The 21728-nt window shown below is 39.7% G+C and overlaps 1 protein-coding gene and 1 long non-coding RNA gene across 2 annotated transcripts; one reads left to right on the top strand and one right to left on the bottom strand.

Moving 5' to 3' along the window:
- Positions 1-529: 529 nt before the first annotated feature.
- On the bottom strand, positions 530-20571 carry KCNMB4 (potassium calcium-activated channel subfamily M regulatory beta subunit 4). The gene is made up of 3 exons (XM_026703501.2): positions 19444-20571; positions 10179-10306; positions 530-1099 (listed from the first exon to the last, which is right to left on the bottom strand). Exons 1-3 carry the CDS (start codon positions 19777-19779, stop codon positions 931-933), a joined length of 633 nt encoding a protein of 210 aa, XP_026559286.1. The 5' UTR covers positions 19780-20571; the 3' UTR covers positions 530-930.
- Positions 20096-21534, top strand: LOC148125589 (uncharacterized). Its single transcript, XR_015743816.1, has 2 exons — positions 20096-20234; positions 20793-21534. It is a non-coding gene; the product is annotated as an uncharacterized LOC148125589 (long non-coding RNA).
- Positions 21535-21728: the final 194 nt, after the last annotated feature.

The raw sequence follows: 21728 nt of genomic DNA, 5'->3' as shown, positions 1-21728 counted from the left end.
GTCATATGAGGAACTAAAAGATCAAAGTCAGAAGTAAAGAGTAACCACTCTTTCCACTGAAAAATAACTAACTCTTGGTCAGCCGGGGGACACAGGCAGGAAAATGAATAAAAATTAGAACCTTGGAAAAACAGAACAAAATAGAACAAAAATATATGGCTGGAAGCTTCTAATTGCCAGCTGCTAATTTTCTGCTCTACTTATGCCATAGTTGCAAAAATAAAAACTACTTAGGGTGCTAGAATCTTCTCCTGTTGCTTTTTGAGTAACAATTAGGAAAAGAGCTGTTAAGAAATATGAATTCGCAATAGACAATTTTCATCATACACAGAAATACATGTGAAGGAAAATGTGGCAGCAAGAAAAGAACATGAATCATTCCAAAAAATCAAATTTCAATTCCCAAAATAATTTTTCTATATTCTGAGTTTTAAATGGTTAATCTTAAAGAATACTCAGTAAGACTGATATTGTGTGATATTTTGTTTTTGACCCTAAAGCAAATCAGTCCACAAAAGACACATGCTAATAAAAACAAACACTTTTTTTAATATTTGAGAAATACAGTCTATGAGAAAGGAAGTAATAAATATTCAAGACTAAATAATAGCATTAAGAAAGATAAATTTACTAAGATGAAGTCAACCACAATTTGGGTTTTCACACTTTGTCCTCCATTCCATCAGAGACTTTGATTTCATTAAGTTTGAATGAAGGTTTGATGCATCTTAGGATCATTTAGTGGAAAAAACACACTTGCTTTGATAATGGCAGAAACAGCTAGTTAACATGTCACAGCATGGTCACCTAGGCATCAGCAAGACCAGCAGTTGGCAATACACTGGGAATGGGCATTGCTGGGAACACCAGAGAAATGATAGTCAGTCACATTTGGCATTCCCTCATCTTGTCTTGAACGGTGTCCTCCATTTAGGAATGCTTCTTCTTCTTCATAGTTTCTGCCTTGACAGCCAAGCTCTTTGCACAGATGGTCAAGACCACAATTAGGATTCCAACCAGGAATGTGACCACTGGCCAAAGGAAGCAGTGCAAAAGAACAGATTCATCATGTGTACGTTGTAGCAATACATCATCTGGTCTGCAATAGGAAAGACAGCAGAATTGTGAGTAGAGAGTTAGAATCAGCCATCTATGAACCTTAAAAGATATGTTGTTTGCAACATCTCAGAAACAATGTACTGTAGTGATTTCTCTACATTTTTACAACAATCAGATTTGCAGAGAAGAAGCTAAATGAAATACAATTGATCTTGATATGTTCTTGGATATGTTAATATGGTTTGGAGCCCTGGTGGTGCAGTGATTAGGAGGCATTATTGCAGGCTGACTGTCCACTGCCAAGAGTTCAATCCTGATGGCTCAAGGTTGACTCAGCCTTCCATCTTCTGAGGTCAGTAAAATGGGAGCCGAGAATGTTGGAGGCGCTATGCTGACTCTATAAACCACTTAGAGAGTGCTCTGAAGCACTATGAAGTGGTTATAAGTCTAAGAACTATTGCTTTGCTACTGAATACAGTTCTAATTCTCATGAAATAAAAATACTCGCATGTTTTTTTAATTTAATTCCTTATTTTTAACAAATTCACAGATTAAAAACAAACTATTTCAGAAATACCACTGCAGTATATGCAATAGCTATAGTATGCAACATATAGCATAGTATGTAGAAGTATCTACTGCAATATACTTGCTGGCACCCACTGAACACAGTGCATATTCCAGGATGCATGCACACAGTTCCTAACAAAGTACAAAGTTAAATACAATATATTTCTGCAAATCAAAGTGCATGTTTAACTATTTATATGTAGCTGCTTGTATATTTAAAAATAAGAAAACAATGAATATAACAAGCATGGGAGACTGAATGTCCTTCCAAGGCATACTATGTAGCACATCATTTGGCAGAAATAAACATTTCTAAGGTGTTTAGAAACAGAATCCGAAAGAAGGATGGATATCTTAGAAACACGCTTCCAAATTAAGTATGGGGGGCCGGGAAGAGAAAATAATTTAAAATTGCCTTCATAGACCCCAAACTTGAAGATTATTGAAAAAATAAAAAACATGTGGAAATCTTAAACATGTAATGAATGCAAGAAAGATAAGGATATTTCCGAGCTAGAAGAGCAGGAAACAGTTCCAAAAACAAGAACAGAAGGGCTCCTAGCTGGGTACAGAAAACATTCAGAAGCTACAGATTCAGGTTCTACCATAAATTTATGCTGCTTCTGTCACAAATGAGAGCATCACAGTTTTTCAACTACTTATGTCAACAAGGATTTCCGCCTAGACACATTTTCCACTGTGGAAGACTTTGGGGAGAAATACTGTATCATTTTGCCCATGTATAAGTAAATATTGCTTGGAATAGTTCCAGATGCTGCGTGTCACTTGCTCTCAGCGCTACAATCCCTATGTAGCAGGACTTGGCGGAGATTGATAAGACTTGTGCTTTCTTCCTCTGTCCGCTTAGGCTCTTTCTAACCAGGAGATTATTGATCTTCTGGAAGACCACCATCCTTATAATTTGTAAATAAATAAAAATCTTGCCTGCTAGGCAAACAAAGTACATGGAATGAAGCTGAAGGAAGCTCTGATTATGTGCCTGCAAATTCATTCCTGGTCCATCCTCTATCTTCCTTAACCCCATCAACTTGCTAGTCAGGCTATTTCTTCTGGAAATAGTACTAGCACTAGATATTTAGTTTTAGTACTAGCAGCAGTTATTTATTAATATCTAACAAATCAATAGAGCATAGCTGGGCCATGAGATAAAGCAGGAGTTGCTGGTGTACTTGTAAGCTCATTTCCTCTTCCACCCCATCAACTTGTTAGACAGATATTTCTGGACATGGGAATATTGATCTTCTGAAAGACTGGCGTTCCCTAATCAGAAATTCCAGTAACTCTAAATTCAGTCAGAACATGGTTAATTAAACTTTCCATTTCAAGCATATGCCCAGGGAGCCTCAACCCTGCCCTGCCATGTTATGAAGACAAATTGATGGCTGTTTTTCTAATGGCAGATAGTGCTGGATAAAGAGACAAAATAAAAAAGTAGTCAAGGAATCAACCAATCACTGCTTTGAAACATTTCCTTATTAAAGCTGTAAGTCGGTACAATGTGCCAGCCTTATTCCAGAGACACATGAAGCTCAGTTGAGTGAGTGATCTGTGGAAACAGTGCAATTTATGCTGATATGCCTTTCCTGGTTGACTCAAGAATGGAAGAAATGCATATTAATCTTGCTACTTGAAAGTGTCTTTAGTATATCTTTTTTATGACTAAACTAGAATCTGCTCACTTCTTTAAGCAACAATACAATGTGTGTAGTTTATAACCATAGAGAGACAGCCAAGTTAAAGAGGGTTTGTGATCTTTTCACCCAGAGGCTCTCAGTCTGTATTTGAATTCAGCAGTTGGTCACCATTCAAAAGAGAAAACAACCAACTAAGATGACAAAATAAAGGTTGGCAGATGTTCTATTCTCTAAAAGCAGAACATTCTATTCTCTGAAAGCCCTTATTACAGAGGGTTCCTTTGCTGCAACAAAGTAATTATCCTAAGATGAATGACTCTGAAATGCAACATAGTGCTCTGCAGATGGTTATTATCTATTGCATTCTTTCATTTAGTAACTCTAAACAAATATTTGGGCACAGCATTTATCCTGACATAGAATAAAAGATATCAGTGAGCTATAGTACAGCTGCCAAGTCACAATGGAAAATAAACACTAGACTTAATTTGGCATAATGAGTGAAGAGATACATACCTGTCGAACTATAGTGTTGCAGAGAATGAGATAGAGAGATACAATACAAGTCTACTGGATGTGTATACAGTGGTAACTATATACTGTATGGCAAGGGTGAAAACATATTGCACTATAAGTAACCCTGTGTGAAGACTTCTCCCTCCTCCTATGAAATCTGTGCCAAGAGGCCATGCTACCTATGGTAGAGTCTCCAACCTTTTTGAGCTATAGGGTTGCTGTTGAATTCTGCATCTGTTGTGAGTGTTTTGAGGGATTGCCTGTCAACAGAAAAGCTGCAAAAATGGTCAGTCACAAAATGACCATTGTCTGAAAGACAGTCTGGCCAGGCTGTATTTGGCCAGGCTGTATTTCCAACTCAACTATGTCTAGTACATTTTCAATTATGATTTTTCTCCTGCTTCCCTTTTATAAGTTATTGTTCAGTAAAGAGGCAAAAGACTCAAATGTCATTGCCAGCAGAATTTAGATCATGAATATAAAACACAAGGAGTTCAAGACCAAACTAACCAGAAGCCTATGCAATCAATTCCAACATTGAGATCACAAAGTAATTAAGACCAAGACAATAAGCCAGCTCTACAACCAAAACTTTGTTGCAGATCATCTGTCAGCATTGTATCCTTGTTGGCTGTTTGCTTTTGAAACTGAATATTCCTGAAGGGGCTCCAAGTTCAGGAGCTTTTTTTGGGGGGGGCGGGAGAAACAGATAAATCAACATAAGGAGCACCAAAGTATACTATATACTGAGAATTATTTCAGGAAAACGCCTCATCCAGAAAAGAATGTTATTATTTGGCAAATCCTTTGACCTAAGCACAATGGAGATTCTGGTCATCTGAAAGGTTCTCCTGGATCTCTTTGTGAGTCTCAATCTCAGGACAGGAGTAGGAAAGCAACAATGGGCGTAGTTTGCATGTTGAGATTCTGTACCTGTCAACAGTGGTGTCCCCCAAGGCAGTGTTCTAGGACCAACTCTCTTCATATTCTAACTAAATGACATCTGTGATCATATCAAGAGCAACTGCGTTCTCTTCGCTGATGATGTAAAGCTATTCAACACCACAGACAATACTGCCACCCTTCAAAAAGACCTCAACTATGTATCAGAATGGTCAATCAAATGGCAACTTCAAATCTCAACAAATAAATGTTCTGTCTTACATATTGGCAAAACAAATCAGAAAATAAAATACAAGCTATAGTTAATATCTTGTTGAAGATACAAACTCTGTCAAGGACCTTGGAGTACTCATCTCTAATTATCTAAGTGCTAGATCCCACTGTAACTACATAGCCAAAAAGGCATTAAGAGTTGTTAATCTAAACCTACGTAGCTTCTTCTCTGGTAATATCACACTACTAACTAGAGTATACAAAACATTTGCTAGACCTATACTTGAATACAGCTCATCAATCTGGAACCCATATCATGTATCTGATATTAACACAATTGAAAAAGTTCAGAAATATTTCACAAGAAGAGTTCTCCGCTCCTCTACTCATTGCAGAATACCTTATGCCACCAGACTTGAAACTCTAGACCTAGAAAACCTAGAACTATGCTGCCTCCGGTCCGATCTAAATATAGTATATAAAATCATACATTGCAATGTCCTACCTGCAAATGAATACTTCAGCTTCAATCATAACAATACAAGAGCACACAATAAATACAAACTCAAGGTTAACCGCACCAAACTTGACTGCAGAGAATACGACTTCAGCAACAGTCAATATTTGGAATACTCTACCTGACTCTGGGGTTTCTTCCCCAAACCCCCAAAACTTTAACTTTAGACTGTCTACTATTGACCTCACCCCCTTCCTAAGAGGCCTGTAGGGGGCGTGCATAAGCGCACCAATCGTGCCTACCGTCCCTGTCCTATTGTTTCTTTTTATTTTTCTTATAAGTATCTATCTCATGTATCAGAAACTATGTTTATTCTTATACCTGTATCTTGTAAGCAATTGACAAATAAATAAATAAAGTATGTTGTGGGCACTGTCACAAAACAGCTAGCAAGTGGGAGGCCACCTCCATTAGTCTGTAGTGGCAAAAATCAAGAGACTCTGGTAATATCTTTTCTGACTAGCAAATGTTATTAAAAAGCATACAGTTTCATGAACTGCAGCTTGATTGATTGATTGATTGATTGATTGATTGATTGATTGATTGCCATCAAGTCAGTCTTGACTCTTAACAACCAAATAGAGTTTCTCCATGATGATCTATTCCTAATCCGATAGGTTTTCCATTGTTGCATAGTACTATAACTGAGTCCATCCTCCTTGCTGCTAGCTATCCTCCTTCTCTTTCCTTCCATCTTTCCTAGAATTACAGCTTTCTTTAGGAAGCCAGATCTTTGCATAATGGGTTCAAAGTAGGATAATTTGAGCCTGGTCATTGGCACCTTGAGTGAGAATTCTGGATTGATTTGTTTGATGATTCATTTGTTTTATTTCTTGGCTGTCCTTGGTATTCTCATGAGTCTCCTCCAACACAATACTCTTCCTATCCTGCTTCTTCAATGCCCAACTTTCACTTTCATAAGAAGTCACAGGAAGTACAGGTAATCCCTGGATTACGAGCGTTCACTTAGCAAACATTCGAAGTTACGTGGTAAGCACCCCCTAGTGTTTACAAACGAGTCCCAAAACTATGGCAACACCAAGGAAGTTGTTTACCCTTACAAACAACCATAGGGGCTCTGCAACATTCGTCTTGCACATTGCAGGCCAAAATGGAGCTTCCAATGGGCAGATCCACCCCTCCGAAGCTCCATTTGAGCCTCTGCGGGCCTCCCCTGGCATGTTGCAGGCTGGGGAGCTCCTGAGGGGAATTATTTTAGTGGGTCAAGGAGTGGGTGGTCTTAGCCAGGTGGCCTGTTCCATCACTAGACGCCCTCCATGGCCTTCCCCACCATGAAATTTATTTTATTTTATTTTATTTATTTGATTTGTCAATCGCTTACAAGATAATAGGTTTAAGTATAAACATGAGTAAGAATACAGGAAATAGATATAAATAACTGGGGACAATAGGACAGGGACAATAAGCATGATTGTGCACTTATGTGCCCCTTACGGACCTCTTAGGAAAGGGGTAAGGTCAATACCTCGTGTACACTTAACAAACCTCACGTTCGATTAGCGAATGTGTGGGCAAAAGGAGGGAATTCAAGGTACGAGATTCACTCCCATGAATCTTTGGGTTGCGAATGGAATGGGAAGTCTCTATTACATTCATAACTCAAGGACCATTACAGTCTGGAGTTGTGACCAAATTTGTTCAGCAACTGTATGAAGTTGCAACTGAATGAAATGAATGTATGCCTTGTCCTTGAAGTTACAGTTCCATAGTCTATGCAGTGCCTCCATAGTCACCTGATCAAAATGCAGGCACTTGGCAACCTGCCCACACTTACAACTGCCAGAGCTCTTTAACTGCTCCCCTCCCCTCCCCATCCCTGTCTTTTTATTATCCTGCTGAGTGGCACTCCTCGGCAGCAGTGGCAGTACTGGAGCTGAAGTAGAGGCCTAAGACTTTACATAGTTTCATCCAGCCACCACCAACCCCAGGCTTCTACTTCAGCCCCAGGGCCACTGAGCAGTCTCATCCTTTATGAGCATAGGACAAAACCCCAACCATTCGTTCCACCCTCACTGCCCTACACTCCACTCACCCTGCTACCTTGCTGCCTACCAATACTTTGCTATTTTTCTCCTATTGCTGGTGAGATGTATCCAAGCCTGGTCCTATGTAAAGCTGATGCTGGCTGGGTTAGGCCTTCTTCCCAAGGCTCCTCACACCATTCTTCAAATAACACAGACCACTGTCACAACGTTTCGGAGGCTTTCTAAAACGTCACTGGAAGGCTGCATCAAAACATGGTGGCCATTCTACAGTTTTTTCTGACAGTGTTCAAAAAGCTTCTGAACTAAATCAACATTTGATGATCCATTACCACAGCAAATTATTGAACCTACAATTAGACTTCCAGAATTTTAACTGCCTACTTCACAGGTGTGCTGTCATTCTATTGTCTGGATATCACAAGAAGGTCTTTCATGTCTCTGAATGTTCCCAAAACAATGTTTGAGGAATGTAACACAAAAGGGTGAGCCAAGTCAGGTCCTTTTAATACACAGTGTGGGTTTTCCCCCAGTTTTCAGAGCAACTGGAGATCCAGTTGACTCATCAAGTCAATTAATAGTTACACTTCTGCAAATTGAAGCAATCATAATGCTGCACCAATTCTAGAATCATCTAACTCTAGCTTGATGCTATACTTCAGATTTTGCATTGGATATTTAGTTTCTGCCAGGTCACTGCATGTCCTTTCTAAGTCTTGCCAATGCTGGCTTTTTCCAAGGCTAGCAGGTGCTCTGGGCTTCTGTAAGATTTGCCAGGGATATAAGCTGTTTCCCGCATTTCCATCTTCCCCCCAATCTGTCGTGTGGCTTCTAATGCTGCAACTGAGTCACACTGACCACCACCTTTTCCAGATGCTATTACTGCAGCCACTGCCAAGTTCTTTGACAATGATCTCATTGCAAACCTCTTCCTTTGGATATTCTTCAGTCAAGCCACTCTAACCTATCTTTTGTCAACAGTGTGTGCTGCATATGGTGCACCCAGCACTCACCAAACCTCTCTAGCTTCTTCCTCTTCTTCATGGACATTCCCTCCACCATTCCCAGCATACTAATGTCCTTCATGTCACCACTTCATGCACAGCAGTGTAGGTGGCAAACCCATTTACAGAAATGCATCCATTTTAAAGACATAAATTCAAACATTTCCCCTTTGTTCTGTATTTCCTCTTTCCAGATTTGCAAGTGACCGTTTTATTCTGGGACATTCTAATTGGAGCACAGGAACATTCTAAATAAATAAAATGTTGGTTAGAAGTTGATGCTTTACCAAGCAGTAGACTGTTTCCTCTCTTTTTTAACTTTACAAATCTTTACTTGAAATTAAAATCAGGAAAGACAAGCACTAACAAATATTGAGAAAGATGAATTATGCCTGTGAAAAAGTTGCTGTCTTTGTGTTAACCAAATTGAGGTTTGGGAGCAGAAATATCATCAATTCCTGTTGAGTTGCTAGGTTCCCCCCACCCCCACCCCAAATCTTCAAATGATAAAGGCGATGTTATGAGGAAACAGTATAGATTATGATGATGACAATGGTAATTTATTAAATTTGTATGCTGGCTGATGTTTCCAGGGTATGTTTATGTTCTTGGTTAGAGGAAAGTTGGGAAAGACCATAAATCTTAATGTAAATTTCATCCTAGGGACTTGCCATTCATTCTAGATGAATGGCATACTCATTCCAAGGAGTATATGCTGTAATCAATTAAGATTATGGTTTAGACCTCTGGAGTCCTTAAGATGCTTGTGGCTATGATCTATAATTCCACAACAGTTAGCTACAAAGAAATATAGGAACTTCTGTATCTATCTCTGTATCTATACTGAAATGGTACAGGTAGTCCTCAATTTATGAGTTCAAAATTTCCATTGCTAAATGAGATATCTGTTAAGTAGATTTTGTCCCATTTCACAACCTTTCTTGCCACAGTTGTTAAATGAATCGCTGCAGTTGTTAAATGAGCAACACAGTTGTTAGGTGAATCTGGCTTCCCCATTGATTTTGCTTATCAGAAGATCACAAAAGGTGATCACATGACCCCAGGACACTGCAACTGTCATAAATATGAGTCGGTTGCGAAGCACCTGAATTTTGACCATGTGATTATGAGGATGTTGCAATGGTCCTAAGTGTGAAAAATGGTCAGAGCTGTTGTAACTTTGAACGGTCACTAATCGAACTGTTGTAAGTTGAAGACTTCCTGTACATGGTCTCCTGCAGGGGATTGGACTAAAAGACTCCCAAAGTCCCTTTGAACTCTGTTATTCTACTCTATTCTACTCTACTCTATTCATTTTCATCTTTGTTTACATTAGCAACATCCTGCTCTTCAAGCTGTTCATTATAACTTCTTGGCCAATAGGGAAATAAGAACGTTTCTGTTTTCATTATTGTTACTAATAGAAGTATTTTAATATGTCTGGAAGACAAACTGTTGTTTGTTTTTACTACAAAATTCTGTTCCCAAAGGTCAGAAATCAATCAAGATTTATAAGGGAGGAAATGTTCTACACTCAGGATACTAACCAGGAATATACCTTCATCTATGCAAAATGTAGTTTGACTTCTAAGGAGCCAAGGTTGTATTTAGACCTCAGCCCTGATTCAGCTCAACTTTATCCTTAAATTATGTGCACAACCAGCAAAGGTACCAAAAAATAGCAGGAGTATAGAGATAATATATACAAGTCAACTCATAGATGTGTGAAGATACTTACCTGAGGTGCTGATTAAAGTAGCAAGTGAAAGGCTGAGATCCTACTTCATCTTCCCAATAAATTTGCCAGTGCATTACAATATCAGAGTTCTTCTCATTTTCCCGTTCGCAGGGGGGAATGTATGAACACTGTGGAAATAAAAGGTCATTAAATGGCGTCTTCTTAGTATGCAGCTTTTCAACTTGGCTCTTCCTTAACAGTTTTCATAATTAAATTTAAACCATATGGCTCAGAAATTCAGCAAAAAGACAAGTGAGAGATTTAAATGAATACTGTTGTGAATATTACTATTCAAGAATGGTCACCGAACACTGAAATTCTCCTATTCAAAGGAGCTGAATTTTCTCTATCTCTCCGTGGGTATATCTCTCCAGCCTCTAATTTTAGACAGTTACATAAAAAGGGGTATGACACAATAGAATAAATCTGTTAAGAACATAAGAAGAGCTCCACTATTGAGACTAAAGCCTTTCTAGGCACAAATTGAATTTTTATGAGAAACTCATAAAAACAAGGACAAAAGCTTAGTAATTACTTCCCTTACTGCATCTTAGAGCTAGGTTATGTTGTGAGTATATGCAATACAAGTAGTCCTCAACTTACGATCACAATTGAGCCCAAAATTTACGTTGCTAAATGAGAAATTTGTTAAGTGAGTTTTGCCCCATTTTATGACTTTTCTTGCTACATTTGTGAATCTGGCTTCCCCATTGACTTTTTCAGAAAGTCGCAAAAGGGGATCACTTGACCCCAGGACACTGCAACCGTCATACATGTGAGTCAGTGGTCAAGCATCTGAATGTAAATCACATGACCATGGGGAAGCTGCAACAGTCATAAGTGTGAAAAATAGTCATAAATAACTTTTTTCAGTGCCATTATAACTTTGAACAGTCACTAAGCGAATTGTAAATTGAGGACTACCCATACATTTGGTGAATAGGATTTTCTAGCATTTCCCCACATGGCCGATATAAAATAATATTGTATTCACTAAGGAACCTTCCCATTCAGTCCAGAATCTGCCTCAGATAGACAATCCTGGAGATAGACTTTCCTCTCCTAAAAATTAGTTCCTCCAGATACACAAATCTTCCCAAACAGGAACACCGTTGCTTTTTAGTAAGTCATGCCTGACAACATGTAAATCGGAGGGCTGACTGTCACCCCTTCCTGTTGGTTGGGAAGAACAAACATTTCAAGCAAAAGGTGTTAGGGAAATCTTTTGCTCCAAAGAGGACTTTTTAATCAGAGTTGTTGATTTATTTTTGTTTTAAATTGATTTATTATCTCTAGTATCTTGATGACTCTGGTAACTGTCTAGTTACTTTTTTTGTCAACATGTGCTGCAAACTCAAGTTTTGTGTTTATTTCTACTTCAAGCTCTGAGCTACAATTTCACTATGGATCTCTGACCAGTCTTCTTGCTCGTTTTTATTGCAGGCTGATGTTTAAAGAATCATTTGTGATTTTGTGCTGCTCAGTGCCTTATTTACTTGCTTGTAAAGGTTTTGATAGCTTGACTACTTAAGATTATGAGGATGTTTTCTATTGTTCTTATTTTTAATACTTTTTTTTTTAATTTTACCTTATGCTTTTCCACCTCCATTCAAAAAAAAGGAAGGGGAAGCTCTTTTCCATGGTCACCTGACTCGAAGGTATAAAAGGCAGGAGCTATAGATTTTAATTTCCTTTTTCATTACTATTAACACAATAACTATTATTCCCAGTCTACTAACTAGTATGTGTTCAGGGGTCCCTATTTGTCCCATATCTAAGGGTTAATGAGCGGGGTAGAAGATAAAGCTATCCCTTAAACATTAATGTGGTTGGTGCAATAATTATCAAGAAGCTCCACCAAAGGAGGAAAGTAAGCCTGGGAATGTAAAACATAGTAGATTTCTGAGAGAGGAAGATTGAATTCAATTTTTCAACCTAGAGGCTCAGCCTCTGGCTGATATAAATATGTATAAATATAAAACATGCCATTTTTATTTCTAATCAAAATTAGAAATTAGATTCAGAATGTGCATTAAATCTAAGAGTTGTCTTATGAAATATAATAGATAACAGATAATCAGAGTTGGAAGGGACCTTGTAGGTCATCTAGTCCAACCCCCCGCCCAAGCAGGAGATCCTACACCATTTCTGACAGATGGCAGTCCAATCTCTTCTTGAAAGTCTCAAGTGATGGCGCTCCCACAACTTCTGAGGGCAAGCTGTTCCATTGGTTGATTGTTCTCACTGTCAGAAAGTTTCTCCTTATTTCCAGGTTAAATCTCTCCTTGTTCAGTTTCCATCCATTATTCCTTGTCTGGCCTACAGGCGCTTTAGAAAATAGCTTGACCCCCACCTCTCTGTGGCAGCCCCTCAAATATTGGAAGACTGCTAACATGTCTCCCCTGGTCCTTCTCTTCACTAGACTAGCCAAGCCCAGTTCCTGTAACTGTTCTTCATGTGTCTTAGTCTCCAGTCCCCTAGCGAAGTGATATATAGTCTATATAGAGACTATATAGTGAAGTCTGGCATTATCACTCTGGCCATTTTCTGACTGAGGCCAATGAGGAATTAGCAACACTGAAGGGTTAAGACAAGGAAACCGATCTGCCACCATTTTGGGATAGTTATCATCTCTCAGTACGTCTAAGAAATAGAAAGAAAGTTGGGATGGCTGTGCAAAGAACAAACAACACATGGCACAAACCTATAGATTTAATATTTGACTTATCTGTTAACTCCCCATTAATTATAATTATCACAATAATTCCTCTGAGAACTTTTCCGCCTCATCATTAAGAATTGCTGATAAAGATGAACAACTCAAATAAAACTAGAATGCAGAGATTTTTCAGGAGCTCATCAACAAAGAGCACTCCAGAATGTCTCTTCCTTTCTATTTATCAGATGAGGAAGATTCTTGAGATTGAACATTCTGGATACAGCACAAGAAGTTGCAAATAGACAAGGCAGTGAAAAATTATATACTTTCATAGCAGACAGCTGCCTGGAACTTTCTTTATCTGGTCTCAACACCTCCACTCCAACCACCTAACAGCCAGGCCAGTCAAAGTGGCGGGCCACGGACCAGATATGTCACACGCAGGCCACGCTCACCTTGGTTCCGCAAAGGCAAAAAACGTTGCAATATGTCACGATCTGGTCCATGACGTGATTGAGTTTGACACCCATGCCTAACTGAATGAATACACTTTGTGCTTTTTGGGAGATAGTCATAGGCACCTGTGGCTGTTTAGCAGAACCAATGCCCAGTTGACTGTAACCACATGCAGCAGGCATCAGTACCGATAAACATTTATAGTGCTTATACCATATCAGTCTAGCTCAGCATTCTCTACGCTGATGAGTATGAATTGCCCTGTAAAACTGGAGGTCTGTTCCAACCCAGAAAGGTGAAATACTTTACAGTAAATGAAAATAGTAAAAATGAAAATCAATGCAAACCAAAAGATGTTCAACCCTTTGCACTCGTATACAAAGGTCACAATGGTTATTTTAATTTATCTTCAGAACTGAAGCTTTTTAATTGTACTGATTTTAAAAAAAAAGCTTTTAGGATTTTTTTTTCTACAGTATGTAGTTTAATTTTTTTAACAAGTAATATATATTGAGGACCTTGTACCCATGACAAGAGTCCAATGATGCAAGGATCAAGAAATAGCCTATAATTCTGTGATACTTGCAGGACTATATGACTAGAGTTATGATGTTGAATCAGACTACGATACTATAGAAACTGGAAGATATTTTTATTGCTCCAAGCAGTGTTTTGGAAAGATTTCAAAAGGCAGTTAATTTGGTGTTCTGTGTAGGTACACATTGTGCACAATATTAATTTAAGAGATGGTAGATAACTCCGTTGAAGAATAAAAGGGTAAGAAGATTTTTAGTATATTTTTTAGTTTTCAGATAAAGATTCCAATAAGAATTCAAACCTTTTGTTTTTTTTGTTTTTCAATCTATCCAGCTGAATAACACACAGTGTTTCTCAACTTGGCAACTTTCCTATGTGCGGACTTCAGCTTAAGGTGTATGGACTTCAGCTTAAAGCAACTTTCCGATGTGTGGACACATCATAATATGGCCAAGGCTGGGAAACACTGACATACTAGAGTAGTGGTCTTCAGTTTTCCCTAATCATACACTATGTGAACTGAACATATTTGGAGAAAGTCAACATATTTAGAGAAAACATTACTGATGATTAATGGCATATTTAGAGAAATAGGCAGCTGATTCACAAATGCATGTCTCTCACTTGACTTGCAAGTGTAAATGAATCTCACCTTGGAATTTGTTTTTAAACAATGAAAAGTGAGCACATTTTAATGAATAAATGAACTATTATACATCTAACAATGAAACAACATTCATATTATCAATACCACTAACATTTCAAACCCAGTACCTTTTAGGGGACAGTTAGTGGTGAACTGGAATGCATCCTTCTTTAGGAAGCAGAATGATCAAGATTACAGTTACTATGTCTGGTTTAGAAGCCCAAAGTTGTTGTTGTTTTTTTTGATAGTCAACAAAGCTATAATTCTAGTATCTTTCAATATAGGCTGAATACATGTGAAAAGTTCTATGTGAAAAGAATGCTGACAACGCATCAAATTGGAAGCTGGAAGTATTTGTCCCTTCACAATTCAGTGTTACATGCTGGGATGGAGGCTTATTCTTGCCCCTGAAACAAATTCTTCTATATACATGAGTGTCCCCAGAAATATACTCTACAGGCTGGGCGGAAATTTGTCACTCTGAACATTCTTCCTTGCCACCATTAAAGGTTAGCTACTAGCGTATATGCTATTAAACACATTTATGAAAAATAGTAACTTAGTCACATCAACAGAAATTTGCAATGTGAAATAACATAGCTTTGGGTCATATATTATTTTGAATTTAGATTGCAATCCTATGCTTTCATACGGGGAAATAACATAAAAGAAAGCATGCAGATGACAACATGACTAAATAGTAATAATCAGAATATAGTTTATTTTTCGAGGATTTGCCTAATTGAATTATCCCCAATGACCTTTATTTAAACAAATATAGCCTCTATTCTATAGTTAGTCTCATCCAATTAATTAGGGCAGCACAAGCCAACAGGACTACTATTTCTCTCTAACACAGGAAAAGGTAACTATTTTCAGTTCAAGGACTACACCTTCTCTTTGGATGCATTTGTTTTTGAGGTGAACTCAAAAAGTAGGAACAAATAGAACAGAAAAGTAGAGAAGGCACTTTAAAAAAATCTTTTTAAAATCCTTTCCTCCAAAAACAGGAAGGAAGGAACAGGCATGCATACTTTAAAATACTGATATATATATATATATATATATATATATATATATATATATATATATATATATATATATATATATATATATATATATATATATATATATATATATATATATATGGTTTAAAAAAACCCTTCAATGCCTCCAAGTCCTTGCCAAAAACTGGGTGAATACAATGGGAATCTCTTGGATTTGCACAAGAAAATTGCAGGGCCTCATATGGCCAGAAATGGTTCATCCCCCTTTTAGCACATATTGTCTTGTTCATGCATATGAAAACTCTTGCAGTTTATTTTCTATCAGTGCTGCCTTCTGAAAGCTTTTATTCTCCTTGCCTTTTTACTTTATTCTTCAAAGTCAACTCATGCACCTCTTAAGCTATTATTTTGCAGCCAGAACTACTTGATAAATGTAGTTCCAAGGAATGAGATCCAAGAGGCACTTGTTAATTTTTCTATTCTTTTTGTTTAGGATCATCTTTCATAATGGAAAAGGAAACCTTGACCTTAAGCTCTCATATCTCTATAAGTTTCAACTCATAATACATCTTTTTGAGGCTTTTAGATTTTACATCTTTAACTTGGCAACATAAAGAACTTCACTGGGCACTGGAAGAAAAAAGCATTATCTCCAGCAAAGAAATATTTAAAACACAAAATAATCTTTTCTTCCTCTGCTACAGATCAGAAAAGAACAACTTTGCTGGAAGGAATTTAGGATTATTATGTGTTAAATAATATCAAAGATAAAAGTGCCCATGTGAGTTGAATTTAATATTTGTTAGACAGAAATATTTGGCTGAAAATAGATTTTACTGTAGAATGTGTTATGTGGTCTTGAGATGATTCTGCTGGACCAGCAGAAGTGGAAGAAGAAATTAAGTCCTTGAAAAAAAGGGCAATCATGTTAGTCTTGTTTTAGCATTTTGAAGATTATCCACCATCTTTCCACCAGTATTTACATATATAAAAATTCTCATTTCCCCATATTTCCTAACACACACACCCTTATTATCAATCATATCCCATACATGATTCTGAAAATACATGAAACTACCAATCGCACTTCCTTATCTTACTCTCTATTTAGTGTGGTACATTCACTAAGCATTATATTTATTATCACACATGTATTATTTAGTTATTTTAGTAGTAATAATTATAAGAATACCCAATTCAGCAGTGTCTTCAGCAGTGCTACCTCTATCATATGCTCAGTAGGTAACCCTAAATCTCATTCTTTAGTACCTTTCCTTTTCTTTGATGTCCATTTTTTTCAGATCCAGTCTTGACACTCTCAAATAATACAGTCCTCCATTCAAACCGTCTCATCATCATCATTATACTCTTCACTAACCCTCTCACAACACAAATAATCAAATCAACTGAGCTCACAATTCATTCTTTTTCCATGAACGTGCATGAATTTGGGGGTCTAAGAGCCAGTAACTTTTCTGCACTTTCCTGTCTTATTCTTCTCATGTCACCTACCAGACATAAAAGGTTTTCCCTGATTACAACTGTAGCTGCTTTCTGAAAATTGATTTCTTTCTTCTATTAATATTATTGCCTGTACCACAAGATGCATTTCTAACCAAGGTAAGAATTTAACAACAATCTAGATGACACCAATTCATACTTTACAGCGTATATTTCAGCCCTTTCATTCATAACTAAACCTTTACAATCACTAGTCCATTCCAAAAAACCAAACCCTTTTCAGTCAGACCTACTATAGGCAACATATCTGTCTTCTTTTCTTTCCTTGTTCATACATTCATGCTCTTTAGTATTTCTTCCTTTAAATTCCAAGTCACGGTCTTGAACAATCAATATTTTCGCATCATTGTTTTTAGTAAGATAGAGAAGAGGTAGACTTAGTTATGTCCATGCTACTTACTTGTTTCTCCACTAGTAAAGACAGGAGCAATCAACTTGGGACCATATGGGGTAATATATCACACGACAGTCAAAGCCCAATTTTGCCCAAACAGGTTCACTTTGTTCTGTACAAACTTGGATAGCTTACTAAAGCATCTCTTGCAAGCCAAAATAATTTTTCTACCAAGAGGAAAGTATAGTGATTAATCATTTCTATTCATGTTTAGGAAAGTTTGTTGGTTTCCTGCCTTAAAATTATGCTAATGATTGTTGGTGGTGATGACAGAAGGAGACCAAATGCCCTCAGTTTCAGGATACTTACCCTTGGACTAACCCTATTATTTTCTCCTTACTTTATTTAGAGTAAACATATGTATAGGCAAATGAATTTACATTTTTATTGCAGCATTTTATGAATGCCTGATTTCTAGGCATATCAGCATTGAGGGGACACTCTGTAAGGAGGAATACACCTTAGTAGCTAGTTGCTACTGTACTTAAGGACTTCCCCCTTTAAGTAGCAACAAGCCACAGTACATAGGATAATAGATGGGGTTGGTGTCATTGTAGGCTGCTGCGTATTCTCTCTGATCATTGTCCTCTGCATTCTGCTTTGAGAAATGCAGATCTTTCAAACAGGCTTTCCTCTCTGCAAGCCATGTTCCAATCTCAATCCTTGTGTCAGATCCCTGGATCATGCCAATGATGTCAGAAGGGGGAACTGCATAGTGGATAAGAAGAGAAACAGAGGTTTGGAGAGTAAAAAGAGCCTCTACTTACCCTTCACTTGCTGCCTCTCCTAGCCTGAGTGCTTATCCAAAGGCTGGAAGAAGCGTAGTGGCAAGGGAGGTTAAGTTCTGACACCAGGTGCCCAAATGAATTTCATTAACTTGAACTGATTTTCTGTGATATCATAAGCCTATTAACCCCATTCTAGCTGCAAACAGTAACAGATCGTACTTATTTCTGGTTACAATCAGTTATAATCCCAAAGTAACCCCTTTGAATCAGGCTCTACTCAGCCTTCAGTACAGAGCTGAAACAAAACTGTTAGTGTTGCTCAGTTAGAGAGGAAAACAGAGGCAAAGGAGAAGAAATTAGTATTCAGGAATATTGTAGAAAATAGACCAGAAGAAAAGGGAAAGGTTTCTTAGAAACTGTCAATGAATACTTCAGCTTCAACCATAACAACACAAGAGCAAACAATAGATACAAACTCAAGGTTACTCATACCTAACTTGATTGCAGGAAATATGACTTCAGCAACAGAGTCGTCAATGTCTGGAATACTCTACCTGACTCTGTGGTTTCTTCCCCAAACCCCCAAAACTTTAACCTTAGACAGTCTACTGTTGACTTCACCCCTTTCCTAAGAGGTCTGTAGGGGGCGTGCATAAGAGCACCAACGTGCCTACCATCCCTGTCCTATTGTCTCTTTTATATATTTTTTAATTTTTCTTATATGTATCCATATATTCATAACTATATTTTTACTTATACCTATTATCTTGTAAGCAATTACAAATAAAAACAAAACAAAACTAAAATCAATCAATCAATCGTAGCCCGGGTGATGGACGCGTGGAAAGCCGCTCTGCAACTCCAGAAGCCCCGCAAGTTCCAAGCAGCTTTTGACCTAGGACTGCTATGCCGTTCCTTGGGGCGGGTGTGGGGAGGGGGGAAAAATACAAGTGGTTCACCCACCAACTCTAGCGAGAGTTCCGAAATTCGGGGCGTCGAGTGCCAGAAGGTGGCTTCCCTGAACTCCAGAAGTCTCCACCTGAGCCCGCTGCTAGCATAGTCCAACCCAGCAGGCTCGCGAGATCCCATCCTGGCAGCTTCTGCACCCTCCGGTACCTTAACGGGCCGCGCTGTCTGCTCCCCGAAGAGCGCCAGGTCTTTCATTCCGACCTTTTTGCCCAAGATCAGCAGACATTTGGCCAGCCCTGCTTCCCTAAGCCCGGGTCTGAGCTAAGAATACAGGGTTATCCTTTGAGATATGCCGAGAGGCAGTCCGGCCGGCCGGCGCTTGCTCCGCGCCGGGTTCGAGCGGCTTACCTTCGGGTTGCTGAGGAGCTGATGCTCGTCCGGGTGCAGGAGCGCCCGGGCGTTGGATTCGGAGTTGTTGACGTAGATCTGGAGGCAGGGGTACAGGGAGGTGCCCTTGCAGTCGCCGCCACACGTGAACGTGCACTCGAAAACCTCGCTGATCCGTTGCACCGACAGCACGGTGCAGTTGGCCGCCTTTCCTTGCAAGTCCTGCAGGGCCGGGTTGAGCCAACAGAAGCCCAAGATGAAAAGTGACAAGATCCCAGAAACGATGAGAAACAAGCCCAGCCGGATGGTTTTGTCTTCCGCTTCGGTGTATTCGTAAGCCACTCGGATCTTGGCCATCGCCCCGCCTAAGAGCCTGGAAAGCAGCGGAGCGGGGAGGGGGGGGCGTGATTGGGGACGGGGAGAGAGACTGGAAGCAATCGCAGCAATGCCTGGAGGTTGCTTTCCGCCCACCAGGAGACAAGAGGAAAACCAGCAGACCGAGGAAGAGCTGGAGCGCCCGTCGAAGAAACTCCGGCCGCTCCTTAGCGGCCGAGCCCACCTGCAGGGCTCGCTCCGGCTGGAAGGCGGCCCGGGAAGCGATGCCAGCCAGGAGCTGGCGCTCAGATCCGTTTGCGAGGCGGGCGGGCGGGCGACTGGGGAGAGAAAAAGTCAAGGCAGGGTGCGAATCGCCAAGGAAACGGCCCCTGGCCGCACCTCCTTCCTAGCGAGGCGAGGGGGCTTTCCGGCTGTCGGCCTCCTCCTCCCACCAAGCGATCGGGGCTGGCCGGGAGCCCGCCAACATCTGCCACGAGGTAAGCTTCTTAGCGGAGGCGGGGAGCTGAGCGGGCTCCGAGCTTGATCTTCTGCCCCCACCCATGGATTGCCTCGTGGGGCTGCCCATTGACAAGGCGAGAGGGTGAGCCGAGGGATCCGCTGGCGGGCCGCGACGCTCCGGCCAGCCTTCCAACGTCCGCCTCCCTCCCCACCACCCACCCTCGGTTTAGAGCGAGGGAGCAGCTTGGCTCGGGATTATCTGCTCCGGCGATTTAAGCTCCGGAAGAAGCAGTCGATTGCTTGTTTGGGTTAGGAGCCGCGAAAGGGAGGGTCCCGCAATCCTGAACGGGGCAGTGCCACCGCCACGTGAGAGCTGGCAAAGCGAGGCTGCCCGCGCACGCCGGCAGCGCGGCTCTTTTGAAGAGGTGGAAGAGGGCGGGTTAAACCTCAGGGAGACACGCGGTATTATTATTATTATTATTATTATTATTATTATTATTATTATTATTATTATTATTATTACTATTACTATTATTACTATTATTTTCTTTTCCCGCCTGCCCTGAACGGCCTCGGCCTCGCCCCCGAATCTGCAGAAGAGATCAGAACAAATGTACTTGACGCCGCTGAGTGACGGTTGCTTTCTGCCCATTTTTGCTGCTCGCAAGATGGAGTCATAAATCGTCAGACCCCCGTTTATCACCAGGCACCAAAGGTCAGGCACAAGTTATGCCACGCAGAGATGTTTTGCGAAGACTCAGCTCCCTAGCCAAGACCCTCACCTGGGAATGGTGGCATGAAAGACAGAGGACAATCAGTAGCAGAGGAGATCGGTTACCGCAATGTTGTGCCCACGACGGACCAAAGATCTCAAAGGCTTGTTTGGGAACAGATCCTCCTGGAGAAAATCTAATTGTTAAGAAGTGACAGTGACTTGATGGCCCATAATCAATCATCGTTACATGAATTGGAAATAGAACCGTTGTTGCAAAATGTCAGTGCTCAGCTCTGGGTTCAGCCAATATGCACAGCTCTAGCAATAAGTGAATACAATTAAACAAGCAAAGGTAGCTCAGGACAGAATGCCTTCAAGGCAAAAAAATTTTTTAAAGTTCAAAGGGCATGGAATCAACAGAGTAGTATAGTCAGGGAGACAGAATGTAATCCTTTCAACCCTTTGGGGGGCTCATACAAAAACCTACTTCCTCTGAAGCTTGCATTTACTTGGAAGGTAAAGCCAGAGTGAGGCTTAGGTTTTACTTACTCCTTTTTTTAGAAATGAACACTTCCTTTGCTTCTTATAAATTAAAACAAAATGGCTCTTTTGTATTGCTTCAATGATTTCACTTTAGTTTTTATTATGCCACCCCCTCTCCTGAAAAATATGGGGGCAGGGAATCACATATTTTTCTTCCAGTATCACTGTTCAATCCTGTGGAAATGTAGGCAAATTGTTTAAAAAGAAAAGCAGGAATATTCAAAGCCCATCAAGTACTTCTTTACATAACACCTAATTACATGTGGCAAGTGCT

Source organism: Pseudonaja textilis, chromosome 5, assembly GCF_049901715.1.
Source record: "Pseudonaja textilis isolate UNSWEBS1 chromosome 5, rPseTex1.2, whole genome shotgun sequence".
In the NCBI taxonomy this organism is placed as follows: Eukaryota; Metazoa; Chordata; class Lepidosauria; order Squamata; family Elapidae; genus Pseudonaja; species Pseudonaja textilis.
This window is presented reverse-complemented; position numbering and strand designations above follow the sequence as displayed.